Source organism: Neovison vison, chromosome 12 (assembly GCF_020171115.1).
Source record: "Neovison vison isolate M4711 chromosome 12, ASM_NN_V1, whole genome shotgun sequence".
Lineage (NCBI taxonomy): Eukaryota > Metazoa > Chordata > Mammalia > Carnivora > Mustelidae > Neogale > Neogale vison.
Window position 1 is genome coordinate 133,915,884 of NC_058102.1, and position 14,813 is coordinate 133,930,696.

A 14,813-nucleotide genomic window follows, 5' to 3' on the forward strand; every position below is an offset into this window, starting at 1 on the left:
AATTGAAGCCTCTAATAAAAAAGAGGGAAAACATTTCATACTGTAGAATTTACCAATGCTAGTCCCACCTATATACCCATTTCTTTTTGAGACTTCAGTCGATTGGGAAGCTTTGGGAAAATTTACCCACTAGGAAAGGATAGTGGGGCTGAATTAATTATCTAAGTAACATAATACTGACTAGGCAGGATAACATCTTTTTGTGTCTTTAGCCAAATTCATTAAACAGCCATAATGTGTACATGTTAGGAAAAGGAGATGAATTGATGTTTGTAGTGAAATTTTCCAAGTGCATAGGTCAAAGTTATATATTGTTAACATAATTTAATAGTAAGATGATTTTATAAAACCAGTAACAGAAATGTCTCACTAGGTAGCTGTGAGACAACTTCAAGAAGAACTGGCCGATACCCTAAAAAAACAATCTATGTCAGAGGCTTCACTGGAGGTGACATCACGTTGTCGTATGAATTTAGAAGATGAGGTACAGGACTTAAAGAAGAAACTGGCTCAGATTAGGAATCAGGTATGTATGAAGTGTCACGTATCAAGTTAATCTGTAGTTGGTTAAATAATATGAAGTGTTTTAGGATGCTTATTTCCATGGACCACTTCGTTTTGTATTTTCATTATAATTAATTTAGTATAATTTTAGTATCTTCACAGTGTACTTACTTCTTAAACTTTGACTTTCATTCTGCTATTTTTGTTACACATTTTTTTTTTCTTATAGTAGTTACCCTTAGGAAAGTTGAAAATTACACATCGTTCCCCACAGAAATTGGGACTTTTTTCCTACTAAAAAATTTCTTTAAAGATTTATTTATTTATTTATGGTGGAGGTGGGAGTAGAGAGGCAGCAGGAGATGGAGAGAATTTCAAGCAGACCTCTGCCCAGCACAGAGCCCCACACTGGCTTGACTCCATGACCCATAAGATCATGACCTGAGCTAAAATCCTGAGTTGGATGCTTAACCAACTGAGCCACCCAGGTGTCCTAAATAATGTTTTTTAATGATATCTCTGTTACCATGATGAGCTAAGCCATGTAAAAGCAAAAGATAATGTTTAATGGAATGTTTCAGAAAATTATCTTATTTCTCATCTTCACTTTTTTGAATGTATACAGAATCTGTACTGATTTCAGGATAACTTATACAGAAAAGTGATTTCACAAATCAGTTGAACTTAGGCATTGCCTTCATTTTCTTTTCCTTTTCAATATATAATAAGTGTACAGAAATATTTAGATCATGTATACTATATACATCCAAAAGAGAGAATTAAGAAAATTATCTAGGTGTTGCCATTGGATTTTTTAAAAGCTTTATTGAGATAGAATGCACATTCCACACAATTCACCCATTTAATATGTGTAGTTCAATGTTTCTGAGTATATTGATAGAGTTGTGCAACTATTACTGCCATCAAGTAGAACATTTATTTTTTAAGATATTATTTATTTACTTGACAGAGATCACAAGTAGGCAGAGAGGCAGGCAGAGAGAGAGGAAGGGAAGCAGAAGACTCCCTGCCGAGCAGAGAGCCTTAGTCCTTGCCCCCACGCTCAGGCAACCACCAGTCTACTTCCCACCTCTATAGAGTTGCCCATTCTGAATATTTCATATATAGGGAATCACACAATGTGTGGTCCTTTGTTTATTTATTTGTCAGAGAGAGGGAGAGAGAGCGAGCACAGGCAGACAGAGAGGCAGGCAGAGGCAGAGGGAGAAGCAGGCTCCCTGCCAAGCAAGGAGCCCGATGTGGGACTCGATCCCAGGACGCTGGGATCATGATCTGAGCCGAAGGCAGCTGCTTAACCAACTGAGCCACCCAGGCGTCCCGTGTGTGGTCCTTTGTGATGGCTTCCTTCGCTTAATATTTTTGGGGTTCATCTGTGTCATAGCATATATCAGTGCTTCATTCCTTATTATCAAACAGTATTCCACTGGGGGCTAAAACCCTTGTTCATTCATCATTTGATGCACCTTTGGGTTGTTTCCACTTTTTGGCCATTAATAATGCTGCTGTGAATGTTCATTTAGTTATTGTTGGGACATCTGGTTTTATTTCCCTGCCATCACATTTTTTTTCCCCTGCCATCACATTTTATCCTCTCATTTAATTGGGTTGATTTCACCATCTCTCAGTCTTTTTTTTTTTAAATTAACATATAATATATTATTTGTTTCAGGGGTACAGGTCTGTGATTCATCAGTCTTACACAATTCACAGCACTCAGCATAGCATATACCCTCCCCAGTGTTCATCACCCGGCCACCCCATCCCTTGCATCTCCCTTCCCTCAGTTTGTTTCCTGAGATTAAAAGTTTGTCTCCCTCCCTGGTCCCATCTTGTTTCATTTTTTCCTTCCCAACTCCCTAAACCCCCCACATTGCCTCTCAAATTCCTCATATCAGAGAGCTCATATCATAATTGTCTTTATTATTGACTTATTAAATAAGTCTGATTGACTTATTTCACTCAGCATAATACCCTCTCTTTAGTTCCATCCACATCATTATAAATAGCAAGAATTTATTCCTTTTGATGGCTGCATAGTATTCCATTGTGTATATGTACCACATCTTCTTTATCCATTCATCTGTTGACGGACATCTAGGTTCTTTCCATCATTTGGCTATTGTGGACATTGCTGCTATAAACATTCAGGTGCATGTACCCCTTCTGATCACTACATTTGTATCTTCAGGGTAAATACCCAGTAGTGCAATTGTTGGGTTGTAAGGTAGCTCTATTTTCAACTTTTTGAGGGACCTCCATGCTGTTTTCCAGAGTGGCTGACCAGCTTGCATTCCCACCAACAGTGTAGGAGGGTTCCCCTTTCTTCGCATCCTTGCCAACACCTGATGTTTCCTGACTTGTTTTTGTTAGCCATTCTGACCAGTGTGAGATGGTATCTCAGTGTAGTTTTGATTTGTATTTCCTTGATGCCAAGTGATGTTGAGCACTTTTTCATCTGTCTGTTGGCCATTTGGATGTCTTCTCTGCAGAAATGTCTGTTCATGTCTTCTGCCCATTTCTTGATTGGATTATTCTTTGGGTGTTGAGTATAGACTTTGGATACTACCCCTTTATCTGATATGTCATTTGCAAATATCTTCTCCCATTCTGTCAGTTGTCTTTTGGTTGTGTTGACTGCTTCCTTTGCTGTGCAAAAGCTTTTGCTCTTGATGAAGTCCCAATAGTTCATTTTTGCCCTTGCTCCCCTTGCTTTTGGGGATGTTTCTAGGAAGAAGTTGTTGCGACTGAGGTTGAAGAGGTTTCTGCCTGTGTTCTCCTCAAGGATTTTGATGGATTCCTGTCTCACATTGAGGTCTTTAATCCATTTGGAGTCTATTTTTGTGTGTGGTATAAGAAGATGGTCTAGTTTCATTCTTCTGCTTGTCGCGGTCCAATTTTCCCAACACTGTTTGTTGAAGAGACTTTTTTCCATTGGATATTCTTTCCTGCTTTGTTGAAGATTAGTTGACCATAGACTTGAGGGTCAATTTCTGGGCTCTCTATTCTGTGTCATTGATCTATGTGTCTATTTTTGTTATAGTACTATACTGTCTTGATGATGACAGCTTTGTCATAGAGCTTGAAGTCTGGAATTGTGATGCCTCCAGTTTTGTTGTTCTTTTTCAGCATTCCTTTGGCTATTTGGTGTCTTTTCTGATTCCATACAAATTTTAGGATTATTTGTTCCAGCTCTTTGAAAACCTTGATGGTATTTGATAGGAATTGCATTAAATGTGTAGACTACTCTGGGTAGCATCGACATTTTAACAGTATTTGTTCTTCCAATCCATGACCATGTAACGTTTTTCCATTTCTTTGTGTTTTCTTTTAATTTCCTTCATGAGTATTCTATAGGTTTCTGAATATAGCTGCTTTGCCTCCTTGGTTAGGTTTATTCCTAGGTATCTTATGGTTTTTTGGTGCAATTGTAAGTGGAATTGACTCCTTTCTTCTATCTTGTTTTTGGTGTATAGAAATGCAACTGATTTCTGTGCCTTGATTTTATATCCTGTCACTTCACTGAATTCCTGTAGGCGTTCTAGCAGTTTTGGAGTGGAGTCTTTTAGGTTTTCAACATAAAGTATCATATCATCTTCATAGAGTGAGAGTTTGACTTCTTCTTTGCCGATTCAGGTGCTTTTTATTTCTTTTTGTTGTCTGATTTCTGAGGCTGGGACTTCTAGTACTATGTTGAATAGCATTGGTGAGAGTAGCCATCCCTGCTGTGTTCCTGACCTTATGGGAAAAGCTCTCAGTTTTCCCCATTGAGAATGATATTGGCAAAAAAAAAATAAAAATAAAAAATAAAAAGAGAATGATATTTGCTGTGGGTTTTTCATAGATAGTTTTTATGACATTGAGTTATATACCCTCGATCCTTACACTGTGAAGAGTTTTGATCAAGAAAGGATGCTGTACTTTGTCAAATGTTTTTTTTTTTTTTGCATCTATTCAGAGTATCGTATTGTTCTTGTCCTTTCTTTTATTAATGTATTGTATCACACTGATTGATTTGCAGATGTCGAACCACCTTGCAGGCCAGGAATAAATCCCACTTGGTCATGGTGAATAATCCTTTTAATGTACTGTTGGATCCTATTGGCTAGTATTTTGGTGAGAGTTTTTGCGTCTGTGTTCATCAGGGATATTGGTCTCTAATTCTCCTTTTTGTCTTTGTCTTGTTTTGGGATCAAGGTAATGCTGACCTCAGAAAATGGGTTTGGAAGTTTTCCTTTCATTTCTGTTTCTTGGAACAGTTTTAGGAGAATAGTTATTAATTTTTTAAATGTTTCGTAGAACTCCCCAGGAAAGCCATCCAGCCCTGGAGTTTTGTTTTTTGGGAGATTTTTGATTACTGCTTTAATTTCCTTTCTGGTTATGGGTGTGTTCAGGTTTTCTATTTCTTCCTGGTTTAGTTTTGGTAATTTATATGTCTCTAGGAATGACCCATTTCTTGCAGATAGTCTAATTTGCTGGCTTATAGTTTCTCATAATATATTCTTATAATTGTGCTTCCTTGGTGTTGATTGTGATCTCTCTTCTTTCATTCATGATTTTATTAATTTGGGTCCTTTATTCTATTATCAAAGTCTGGCCAGGGGTTTATCAATCTTATTAATTCTTTCGAAGAACCAGCTCCTAGTTTAATTGATCAGTTGGTGTTGTTCTTTTGGTTTCTATTTCATTGATTTCTGTTTTCATCTTTATTAATTCTCTTTTCCTGATGGATTTAGGCTTTCTTTGCTGCTCTTTCTCCAGGTCCTTTAGGTGGAAGGTAGGGTTGTGTACTTGAGACTTTTCTTGTTTCTTGAGAAATGCTTGTATTGCTCTATACTTCCCTCTTCAGGACTGCCTTTGCTGCATCCCAAAGATTTTGAACCGTTGTGTTTTCATTATCATTTGTTTCCATGACTTTTTTCAATTCTTCTTTAATTTCCTGGTTGACCCATTCATTCTTTAGAAGGATGTTCTTTAGTCTCCATGTATTTGGTTTCTTTCCAAATTTCCTCTTGTGATTGAGTTCTAGCTTCAAAGCATTGTGGTCTGAAAATATGCAGGGAATGACCCCAATCTTTTGATACTGGTTGAGACCTGATTTATGACCCAGGATTTGATCTATTCTGGATAATGTTCCATGTGCATTAGAGAAGAATGTGTATTCTGTTGCTTTGGGATGGAATGTTCTGAATATATCTGTGATGTCCATCTGGCCCAAAGTGTCATTTAAAGCCTTTTATTTCCTTGTTGATCTTTTGCTTAGATGATCTATTTCATGGGGGGGGGGTTAAATTCTCTTGCTATTATTGTATTGTTGATGTGTTTCTTTGCTGTTGTTATAAATTGGTTTATATAGTTGGCTGCTCCCATTTAGGGGTATAAATATTTACAATTGCTAGATCTACAGACACTTTAAGTGTGATATAGTGTCCTTCCACATCTCTTATTATACTCTTTGGCTTAAAATCTAATTTGTCTGATATAGGGATTGCCACCCCAGCTTTCCTTTGATGTCCGTTAGCATGGTAAATTGATTTCCACCCCCTCGCTTTAAATATGGAGGTGTGTTGGGTCTAAAATGAGTTTCTTGCAGATAGCATATTGATGGGTCTTGTTTTTTTATCCATTCTGATACCCTATGTCTTTTGATTGGGGAATGTAGCCCATTTGCCTTAAGCATAACTATTGAAAGATATGAATTTATTGCCATTGTTTTGCCTGTAAGGTGACTATTACTGTATATTGTCTGTATTCCTTTCTGGTCTGTTACTTTTAGACTCTCTCTTTGCTTAGAGGACCCCCTTCCAATATTTCCTATAGGGCTGGTTTGGTGTTTGCAAATTCTTTTAGTTTTTGTTTGTCCTGGGAGCTTTTTATCTCTCTTAACCTTCAATGACAGCTTAGCTGGATATAGTATTCTTGACTGCATATTTTTCTCAGTTAATGCTCTGAATATATCATGCCAGTCCTTTCTGGCCTGCCAGGTCTCTGTGGATAGTGGTCCTGCAAACCTAATATTTCTATTAGAATATTTCTATTCATTGTAGATTATAGACCTCTTGTCCTAAGCCACTTTCAGGATTTTCTCTTTGCCTCTGAGACTTGTAAATTTACTATTAGATGACAGGGTATTGACCTGTTTTTATTGATTTTGATGCAGTTTCTCTGTGCCTCCTGGATATTGATGCCTGTTTTCTTCCCCACATTAGGGATGTTCTCTGCTATAATTTGCTCCGATATACGTCTGCCTCTCCCCTTTTTCTTCAAGGATCCCAATTATTCTAATATTGTTTCGTCTTATGGTATCACTTATCTCTCAAATTCTCCCCTTGTGATCCCGTAGTTGTTTATCTTTTTTTTTTTTTTCAGGTTTTTTGTTTTCCATCATTTGGTCTTCTATATCATTAATTCTCTCTTCTGCCTCATTTATCCTAGCAGTCAGAGCCTCCATTTTTTATTGTACCTCATTAATACCTTTTTTGATTTCAAGTTGGATAGAGTTTAGTTCTTTTATTTTTCCAAAGGGGATTCTCTGGTATCTTCTATGCTTTTTTCAAGCCCAGCTAGTATCTTTGTAATCGTTATTCTGAACTCTAGTTCCTACACCTTACTAATGTCCTATTGATTAGGTCTCTGGCAGTCGGTATTGCCTCTTTTTCTTTTTTTTTTTTTTTTTTTTAGGTGAGTTTTTCTTCCACGTTATTTTGTGCCAGAGAAGAATAGATAAGTGAGAGAACAAAATGCTAAAAGGGTAACAATGACCCCAGAAAATGTATGCTAAACAAATCAGAAGATACCCAAAACTGGGCGGGAAAAGAGGGGGACTATATCAGACTGGTGAATAGAACAGAGCCTCACACTTGATTTTGGGTGTAGTTTGGTCTGTTAGAAGAAACTGCCTCCCAAAATTTTAAAGAAAGAACAAGTTATATATATACACAAAAATAAGGGTAAATATGATGAATGCGTGGAACATGAGTATAAGGATGAAAATTTTAAAAGATTTTTTAAAAGGAAATGGTAATCAATTATCATATGGTTTCACTCATTTGTGGAGCATAACCAATAGCATGTAGGACAAGGGGCATTAGAGAGGAGTAGGGAATTTGGGTAAATTGGAAGGGGAGGTGAACCATGAGAGACTATGGACTCTGAAAAACAGTCTGAGGGGTTTGAAGTGGCGGGGGGGTGGGAGGTTGGGGTACCAGGTGGTGGGTATTATAGAGGGCACAGCCTGCATGGAGCACTGGGTGTGGTGAAAAAATAATGAATACTGTTTTTCTGAAAATAAATAAATTGGGAAAATTAAAAAAAAAAAAAGGAAATGGTAAGAAGTTGCTTGAAAAAAGAAAGAAAAGAAATTAAAAAAAACAAGGAGTGTGATCCACTAGATTTAGGGTATATTTTAGTCTGTTAAAAGAAACTGTATCCCAAAATTTTAATGAAAGAAAAACATAAGGGATAGAATATGACTATAAAAATGAAATTAAAAGATTTTAAAAAGATCTTGTTAAGATAAGATGTTGGTTGAAATAAGAAAGCGGAAGAATTCAAAAAAAAAAGAAAGAAAAAGAAAAAATAAAGATGATAAAAAAAATTTAACTTTGAAAGAGTTGAGAATCATGGGGAAAAAAGCCATGAGTTCTATATGCTGTATGTATTCTCCTAATGCTGGAGTATTGCAGTTCTCGTTGATCGGTAATCTTGGCCTTGGATGGATGTTCTTGCTGATCATCTGGGGGCGGGGCCTGTTGCAGTGATTCTCCAATGTCTTTGCCTGAGGCAGAATTGCACTGCCCTTGTCAGGGGCCAGGCTGTCATCTCCTTGGGTTTGGTCTTGGTAGCTTTTGTTCCCTGAAAGCTTTCTGTATAGCTTTGGAGGAGGAGAATGAAGATGGCAGCTTCCCAATTTCTAGACAGAGGAGCCAAGAACTTGGGTCCCCATTCCTCATTGTGCCCTCAGAGAAAAGCAGTCAATCACTCCTGTCTCTCTGGTCTCCAAGCTCACCTAGCCTGTGACTGAGTTTTTATCTCTGGTGCATGGCCCCATTTGGAGTCTTCAAACCCAGTAGATTCCTGCAGTGCACTGCTGCACTTCTCCTCCTGGTGGAGGCAGAGTAGTGGGGGGAGTCTCCTCAGATCTGCTGCTTGTTGGGTTCCTGTTTGAAGAGTAGTGCCCATGGGTGTGGTGAAAAAATAATGAATACTGTTTTTCTGAAAATAAATAAATTGGAAAAAAAAAGTAAAAAACTATAATAAAACGTTTAAAAAAAAAAAAAGAGTAGTGCCCAACTGTGCCTTGAATTATGATTCATGGCAACCCCGAGCTGAGAGCCCACTCCTCGGATCTGTCTTTGCAGCTGGCTGCCCTGCTCCAATACCTGCGAGCTCTGCCACACTCAGGCACCCCGGGTCTTTCTGTGATCCAGAAGGTCCTGAGACCACACTGTTCCTTCGAGGATTCCACACCCCCCTGCCCCCCAGGCCACTGAAGCCACTTCCTTCCATGGAGCAGACTTCTAAAAGTTCTGATTTCCCACTCTGGTGTTCTATCACTTGCTGTTAGTCAGCTGATGGGGGCTCACTCCCACTGTGGTCCATCTTCCCAAATATAGCCTCGGATTCACTTCTCCACATGTCATCCCTTCCAGAAAGTGGTCACTTTTGTGTTCATAGAATTGCTGCTTCTCTTTGATCTTCTATTGAGTTTAGAGGTGTTCAAAATGGTTTGATAACTATCTAGCTGAATTCCTGGAACCAGATGAAATTTAGTTTTCCTACTCCTCTGCCATTTTGAGGCTAAACTCTTACTGCATTAAAAGTAAGACTGTTTTTCTAAATATAGAGTAAAGGAAGTACTAAAACATACTGCAACTAGACAGAAAATATTTGTCCCATACATATGTTACTGATGAGAGAGATTTATTCTCTACTGGTAGGTAACAGCAGATTTTTCTAATGGACTAAATGTTTGCATCCTCACCTCTCTCAGCCTTTTACTCATGCTCTCCTTTCTGTCCTTTTAGTTGCCCTTCCTCTTGCCTAATCCTACACTATACAGACCTGAGTCATTGTCTCTCATTCGTCATGAAGCTCTTTCCGACTGTTCTGATTCCCACTGACCTTACTCCCTTCACACTTGTCATCTAGTCTGTGCAGAACAGTTTAGTCCTTTATTTTACATTGTTTTCATTTTTTTAAATGAGAGATAATTTTGTCTTTCTATGTACACATTTATCTAAGGGGGAAAATATGAGATATGTGTGGTACCTATCCTTGTGTAAATTGAGAATATTTTAACTTAACAGTTTTTAGGATAAAATTAAGTACCTTATACCATATCAGTAACTTCTGATTGAAAATATTGACCTCACAAACTTTTATTCTAAATGTATTTTAAGCAATTGAATGTAAAATTGTGAAAGCATTTAATCTGATAGAGAAGTATTCAGTCAAATGCTTGTTTCTTCCCCCACTCACTAGGGAAAAATAGTCTAAATTTGTCTTTCAGCATTTTGCAGCCAGAACAGGTTTACAAATTTATAGAAGTTTATCAACTATGAAGCTCTGGAGACAGCTTTTCTTTTTTAAAGTTTGTTTGTTTGTTTATATAATTTCTACATCCCTTGTGGGGCTTGAACTCAAGACCCCGAGGTCAAGAGTTGCATGCTCTTTCAAATGAGCCAGCCAAGCACCTCTGGGGACAGCTTTTCTTATATGCCATACCACATAGCCTTAATGTATTCATCAGAGTACTTGCCAAAGCAGTGTAACATAAACAGTTACTAAGATAAACAATATAAACATGAAATGATTTGGGAACATTGATTTAGTGTCCATTAATTCCATGTCAGTTGGCTTTACCTTGCCTCTGATGGTCATGTAAATTATTTATTACTCAGCCTAAGAGGTACTATTTGCACTGTAGTCCATGAGCATTGTCCATAGAATAGTATAGAGTGGAAGAAACTTAAAAGTATTACAAGTGGAAGAAAGTACTCTTGGCTAGGGGAATTGGTAAAAGCTTTTTGAAGTACTGAGGATATACTGTGGGTCTCATGGTCCCCATTTGCTGTCACTTCTGGTGTTATGAAGAATAATTTTGGTATAACTTGTATAAGAGACCACTTTCACTGCCCTGCCATCTGCCTAAAATATCAAATGTTATTAGAACATAGCATACAGGGGTGCCTGGGTAGCTCAGTGGATTAAGCCGCTGCCTTCAGCTCAGGTCATGATCTCAGTGTCCTGGGATCAAGCCCCACATCGAGCTCTTTGCTCAGCGAGGAGCCTGCTTCTCTCTCCCTCTCTGCCTGACTCTCTGCCTACTTATGATCTCTCTCTCTGTCAAATAAATAAATAAAATCTTTAAAAAAAGAACATAGCATACAGCAATAATAATAATGCTAATTGCAGACACTTAGAATTTGTTGTATATCATATACCCTTCTAAATAGTTCATGTATATTTTCTAATTTAATCTTCCCAACATCCCAGTATGGTAGATACTATTATTATCTTTTTTTTTTAACAGAAGAAGAAACTGACACACAGAAATTTTAAGTAATTTTTTCCAGGTCACACAGTGGAGTCGGGAATTCAGATCCCAGACGTTCTGGTTCCTATGAAGATGTTGCTTCTCATTCTATTCCATGAAATATCTGGTTGTCACTGAAAGCATCATGTTAACTTTTATAATCACTGGAATATCCATGGTCATTCACATATGTGAATATTTAAAATTATAGTTGATGTGGTGCTTGGAATAAAAAAATAGAAATGTCTACTATAAGCTTATTTCCTATCTTTCCCCTTTTAACCAATATATAAATTTGTAGGTTTATCTGATAAAATATAATTTAAATCATTAAAAATGTTACATTTTAGTACTAGAGAAGTCAGTAAACTATTCTGTAGGGGGACTGTATGTATTTTAAGATTTTATTTATTTATTTGCGCACTCGGGAGAGAGAGAAAGAGAGAATGAGCAGTGGGGAGGGATAGAGGGAGAGAGACAGAGAGAAAGATAGAAGCAGACTCCCTGTAAATATTTTAGGCTTTGTAGGCCATAGGTCTCTGTTGCAGCAGCTCAGCTTTGCTGTACCCATAAATCAGTATGTAGAGGAGAGTGTGGCTGTGTCCAGTAATATTTTATTTACAAAAACACCTGATGGTGGTTTCTTACTAGATTGCCAGTACTTAAAAGTATTTCTTTTTTTTTTTTTTTAGTTGCAAGAGGCTCAAGAACGACATGCAGAGGCTGTAACGCGTATTGAGACATTGAAAGATCACGTGCAAAAGTACAATTTAAAGCAGCACAGAAAATAACTTGAGTATTTATAAAGCAGATCAGCGGTGTAGTATGAGAAATGTATCATTTATGATAATAAATGCATCAGTGTTAACCTGGATAAAAATTTCAGCTTTGTGCTATTTTGAAATGCATAATTTTTGCAAATTATCTTTAAATTTTACATATTAACTTCAAAGCACAACCATAAAAATGACACAATTGCCAAATCTACTTTTAAAATTTTTAAGAATTTATGTAGGGCCTTCAGATGTTTGTTTAGAAATTATACGGTGCTGGGACGCTTGGGTGGCTCAGTTGGTTGGGCAGCTGTCTTGGGCTCAGGTCATGATCTTGGAGTCCCAGATCACATTCCAAGTCAGGCTCCCTGTTCCCTGGGGAATCTGCTCTGACCCTCTCCTTCTCATGCTCTCTATCTCTCTTAAATGAATAGAATCTTTAAAAGAAAGAAATTATATAGTACTTTAAAAATTTATGTGTGTGTGAGAATAATTTTAAAATATACATTTTAGGCTTGAAGTTGAAAATGCCGAGTTAAAAGATACCATCAAAAAGCAAGTGGGAAAAATTGAACAGCTTCAGGAAAACACGTTAAGTACATGTTCAGTAAGTCTCTTAATTTCTGTCCTATGGAAAAGGAATTTTTTTTCTGTATTAGTAGTATATAAGAATATTTTGTGTAATATGAAAATTCTCACTGATAAAAATGTTTATTCATATTGTTTGTACTTGTTACTAGTATAATTCCTCTTTATAGGTGAAGTTGTATTAATTCATAAATTAATAATTTTTATACTAAGAGTATAATAAAAAATGTTGTGATAGTCTAAGAAAAGAAATATTTTATTTACTTGTCAGTGGACATTGGGTTTTGCCACGTTTTGGCTATTGTTAGTAATGTTGCCATGAATTTTTGTATACAAATGTCTGAATCCCTACTAATAATTTTCATATGTTTAAAAACTAGCAAACTTTGAGTAATAATTTGATCTTGAATTCTGACTTTCTCTTGTAATCTAAACCTTTCAATGATATTTGACAATGGATACTTTAGTAATGGTTATGATTTGTAATTATAAATTTTTGAATTATTGTCTTCATCAAGAATGACTAGAGGTCATTATGCAAACATTTTTCTTAAAGGAATATATTTTTCTTTTTGTTGATTTTGAAAAGAAAAAGAGATTCCAGTGAAAAAGTAGAAATGACTACTCAGTCAGGGCCTTACATAGTAACATCATGCTCGTAGCATTCCTTGTAAGTTCAGGAACTAATTTTTTTTCATTCACTTGAGTTAATCAGCCTTTCAGAGATTTAACAATCCAATCTCAGGAAAGATTAATATACAATCCAGGATTCCAATTTACTGATACATAGTGAAAACTGTATAGCTAATATCAAGCAGAACCGGATTATCACACCATTTATACTCTCCTTTGTAGGAGAAGCTACCAATGATTTAAGCTGAGAAGACTGCATTGTGACTCTTTTTTTTTTTTTAAAGATTTTATTTATTTATTTATTTGACAGATCACAAGTAGGCAGAGAGGCAGGCAGAGAGAGAGAGGAGGAAGCAGGCTTTGTGCTGAGCAGAGAGCCTGATGTGGGGACTGATCCCAGGATCCTGAGATCATGACCTGAGCCGAAGTCAGAGGCTTTAACCCACTGAGCCACCCAGGTGCCCCTGCATTGTGACTCTTAAGTTGGAACAATGAGGTAGATGCAAGTACCATGAGTTTCTTTTAGTCACAAAAGCTGCATACTTGCAAATTTTTATTCTGCAGCTATACCTCTCAAGGAAACTAGCCCATTCTGTTGACTGCTCCATTTTGTGACCAAAAAAACATTGAAAATTATTTTTTTCTAGATTTCATATAAATTAGTCACATTTTTTACTGTACTTTTTATTGAGCAAGTAAGGTGACAATATGTAGGTAAGTGGTCTTCTGTGAATGAGAATGCCAGGAGTTGTCCCCCCTATAGTGTCATGCAGAAATCTATCAAGGAAGGTAACAAATACTGTAAAGTTTGTAAGAATATTGGTAGATAGTCTGTAGATTCCAATGGAAATGAATTATGGTTCTGACATAAAATTATTAGCCACTTTAAGGTCTACCCTGTGAAGCAAAAACTTAGCTTTCAGTCCGTAGTCCTAACTTCCTAGAAGGTTCTTATCTCATGAATCCCCAGGCCAGAGACTACCTGGGTTAAGATATTTAATAGACACAGTTTTGATGTGAAGAATCTGAATTGGGAAGAAGAGGTAGTTCTAGGCTGACTTAAGCTTCCAAACAATATAGTCAAATATGTGTCTGAAAAGAACTTCAGAGACTTCCATAAGATCAAGTCTCTATGGAATAGGCAATTATTCAAAAGAAAACAGAGGCAAACAATTTATAATCAACCTTGTGCAGAACCTTTGCATCCTAAAAGAAAAGCAAGACAAAGTATAATGGTCAGCAACCTAAGGGTAAGGGTGCCTCATGAAATGATAAAGTAACAGTAAACTTAGTAATACCAAAAAGAATCAACATAAAATGTACAAGATTAGCTATCTAGGGGCACTTGAGTAGCTCAGTCAGTTCAGCGCCTGCTTTCAGCTCAGACCATGATCTCGGGGTTCTGGGATTGAGCCCTGCATTGGGCTCCCTCCTCAGCTGGAAGTCTGCTTCTCCCCCTCCCTCTCCTCACCCCATTCGTGCACTCTGTGTCTATTTCTAATAAATACATTTTTAAAATCTTTTAAAAAAATTAGCTGTCTATAAAGGTAATCCACATCAGGTAATGGTTTTTGAGTGTGTGGTTGAGGTTCCTTGCCTACAAGGAACTAGAAGGAAGTACAGATGACTTCAGTAAAGGGTTTAAGGCTGGAAATGTAGACTAGAGAATCTGGTTTTGAAGTCTTGAGATTTAAACAACTCAGAGGGTTTGAAAGGAATAGCAAGGGTCAGGGACTAAATGTATGAACTTGCTGTCATTT

The 14,813-nt window shown here is 37.0% G+C and overlaps 1 protein-coding gene across 3 annotated transcripts in view; it reads left to right on the forward strand.

Annotated features, from left to right (window-relative positions):
- LOC122892541 (ankyrin repeat domain-containing protein 26-like) overlaps nt 1–14,813 on the forward strand; it is a 149,098-nt gene that overhangs the window by 90,407 nt on the left and 43,878 nt on the right. For all 3 annotated transcript variants that reach the window (XM_044229183.1, XM_044229184.1, XM_044229185.1), the window contains 3 exons: nt 374–526; nt 11,752–11,822; nt 12,346–12,439. In XM_044229183.1, the coding sequence (XP_044085118.1) occupies nt 374–526; nt 11,752–11,822; nt 12,346–12,439 (318 nt within the window). The remainder of the gene's footprint in view (nt 1–373; nt 527–11,751; nt 11,823–12,345; nt 12,440–14,813) is intronic.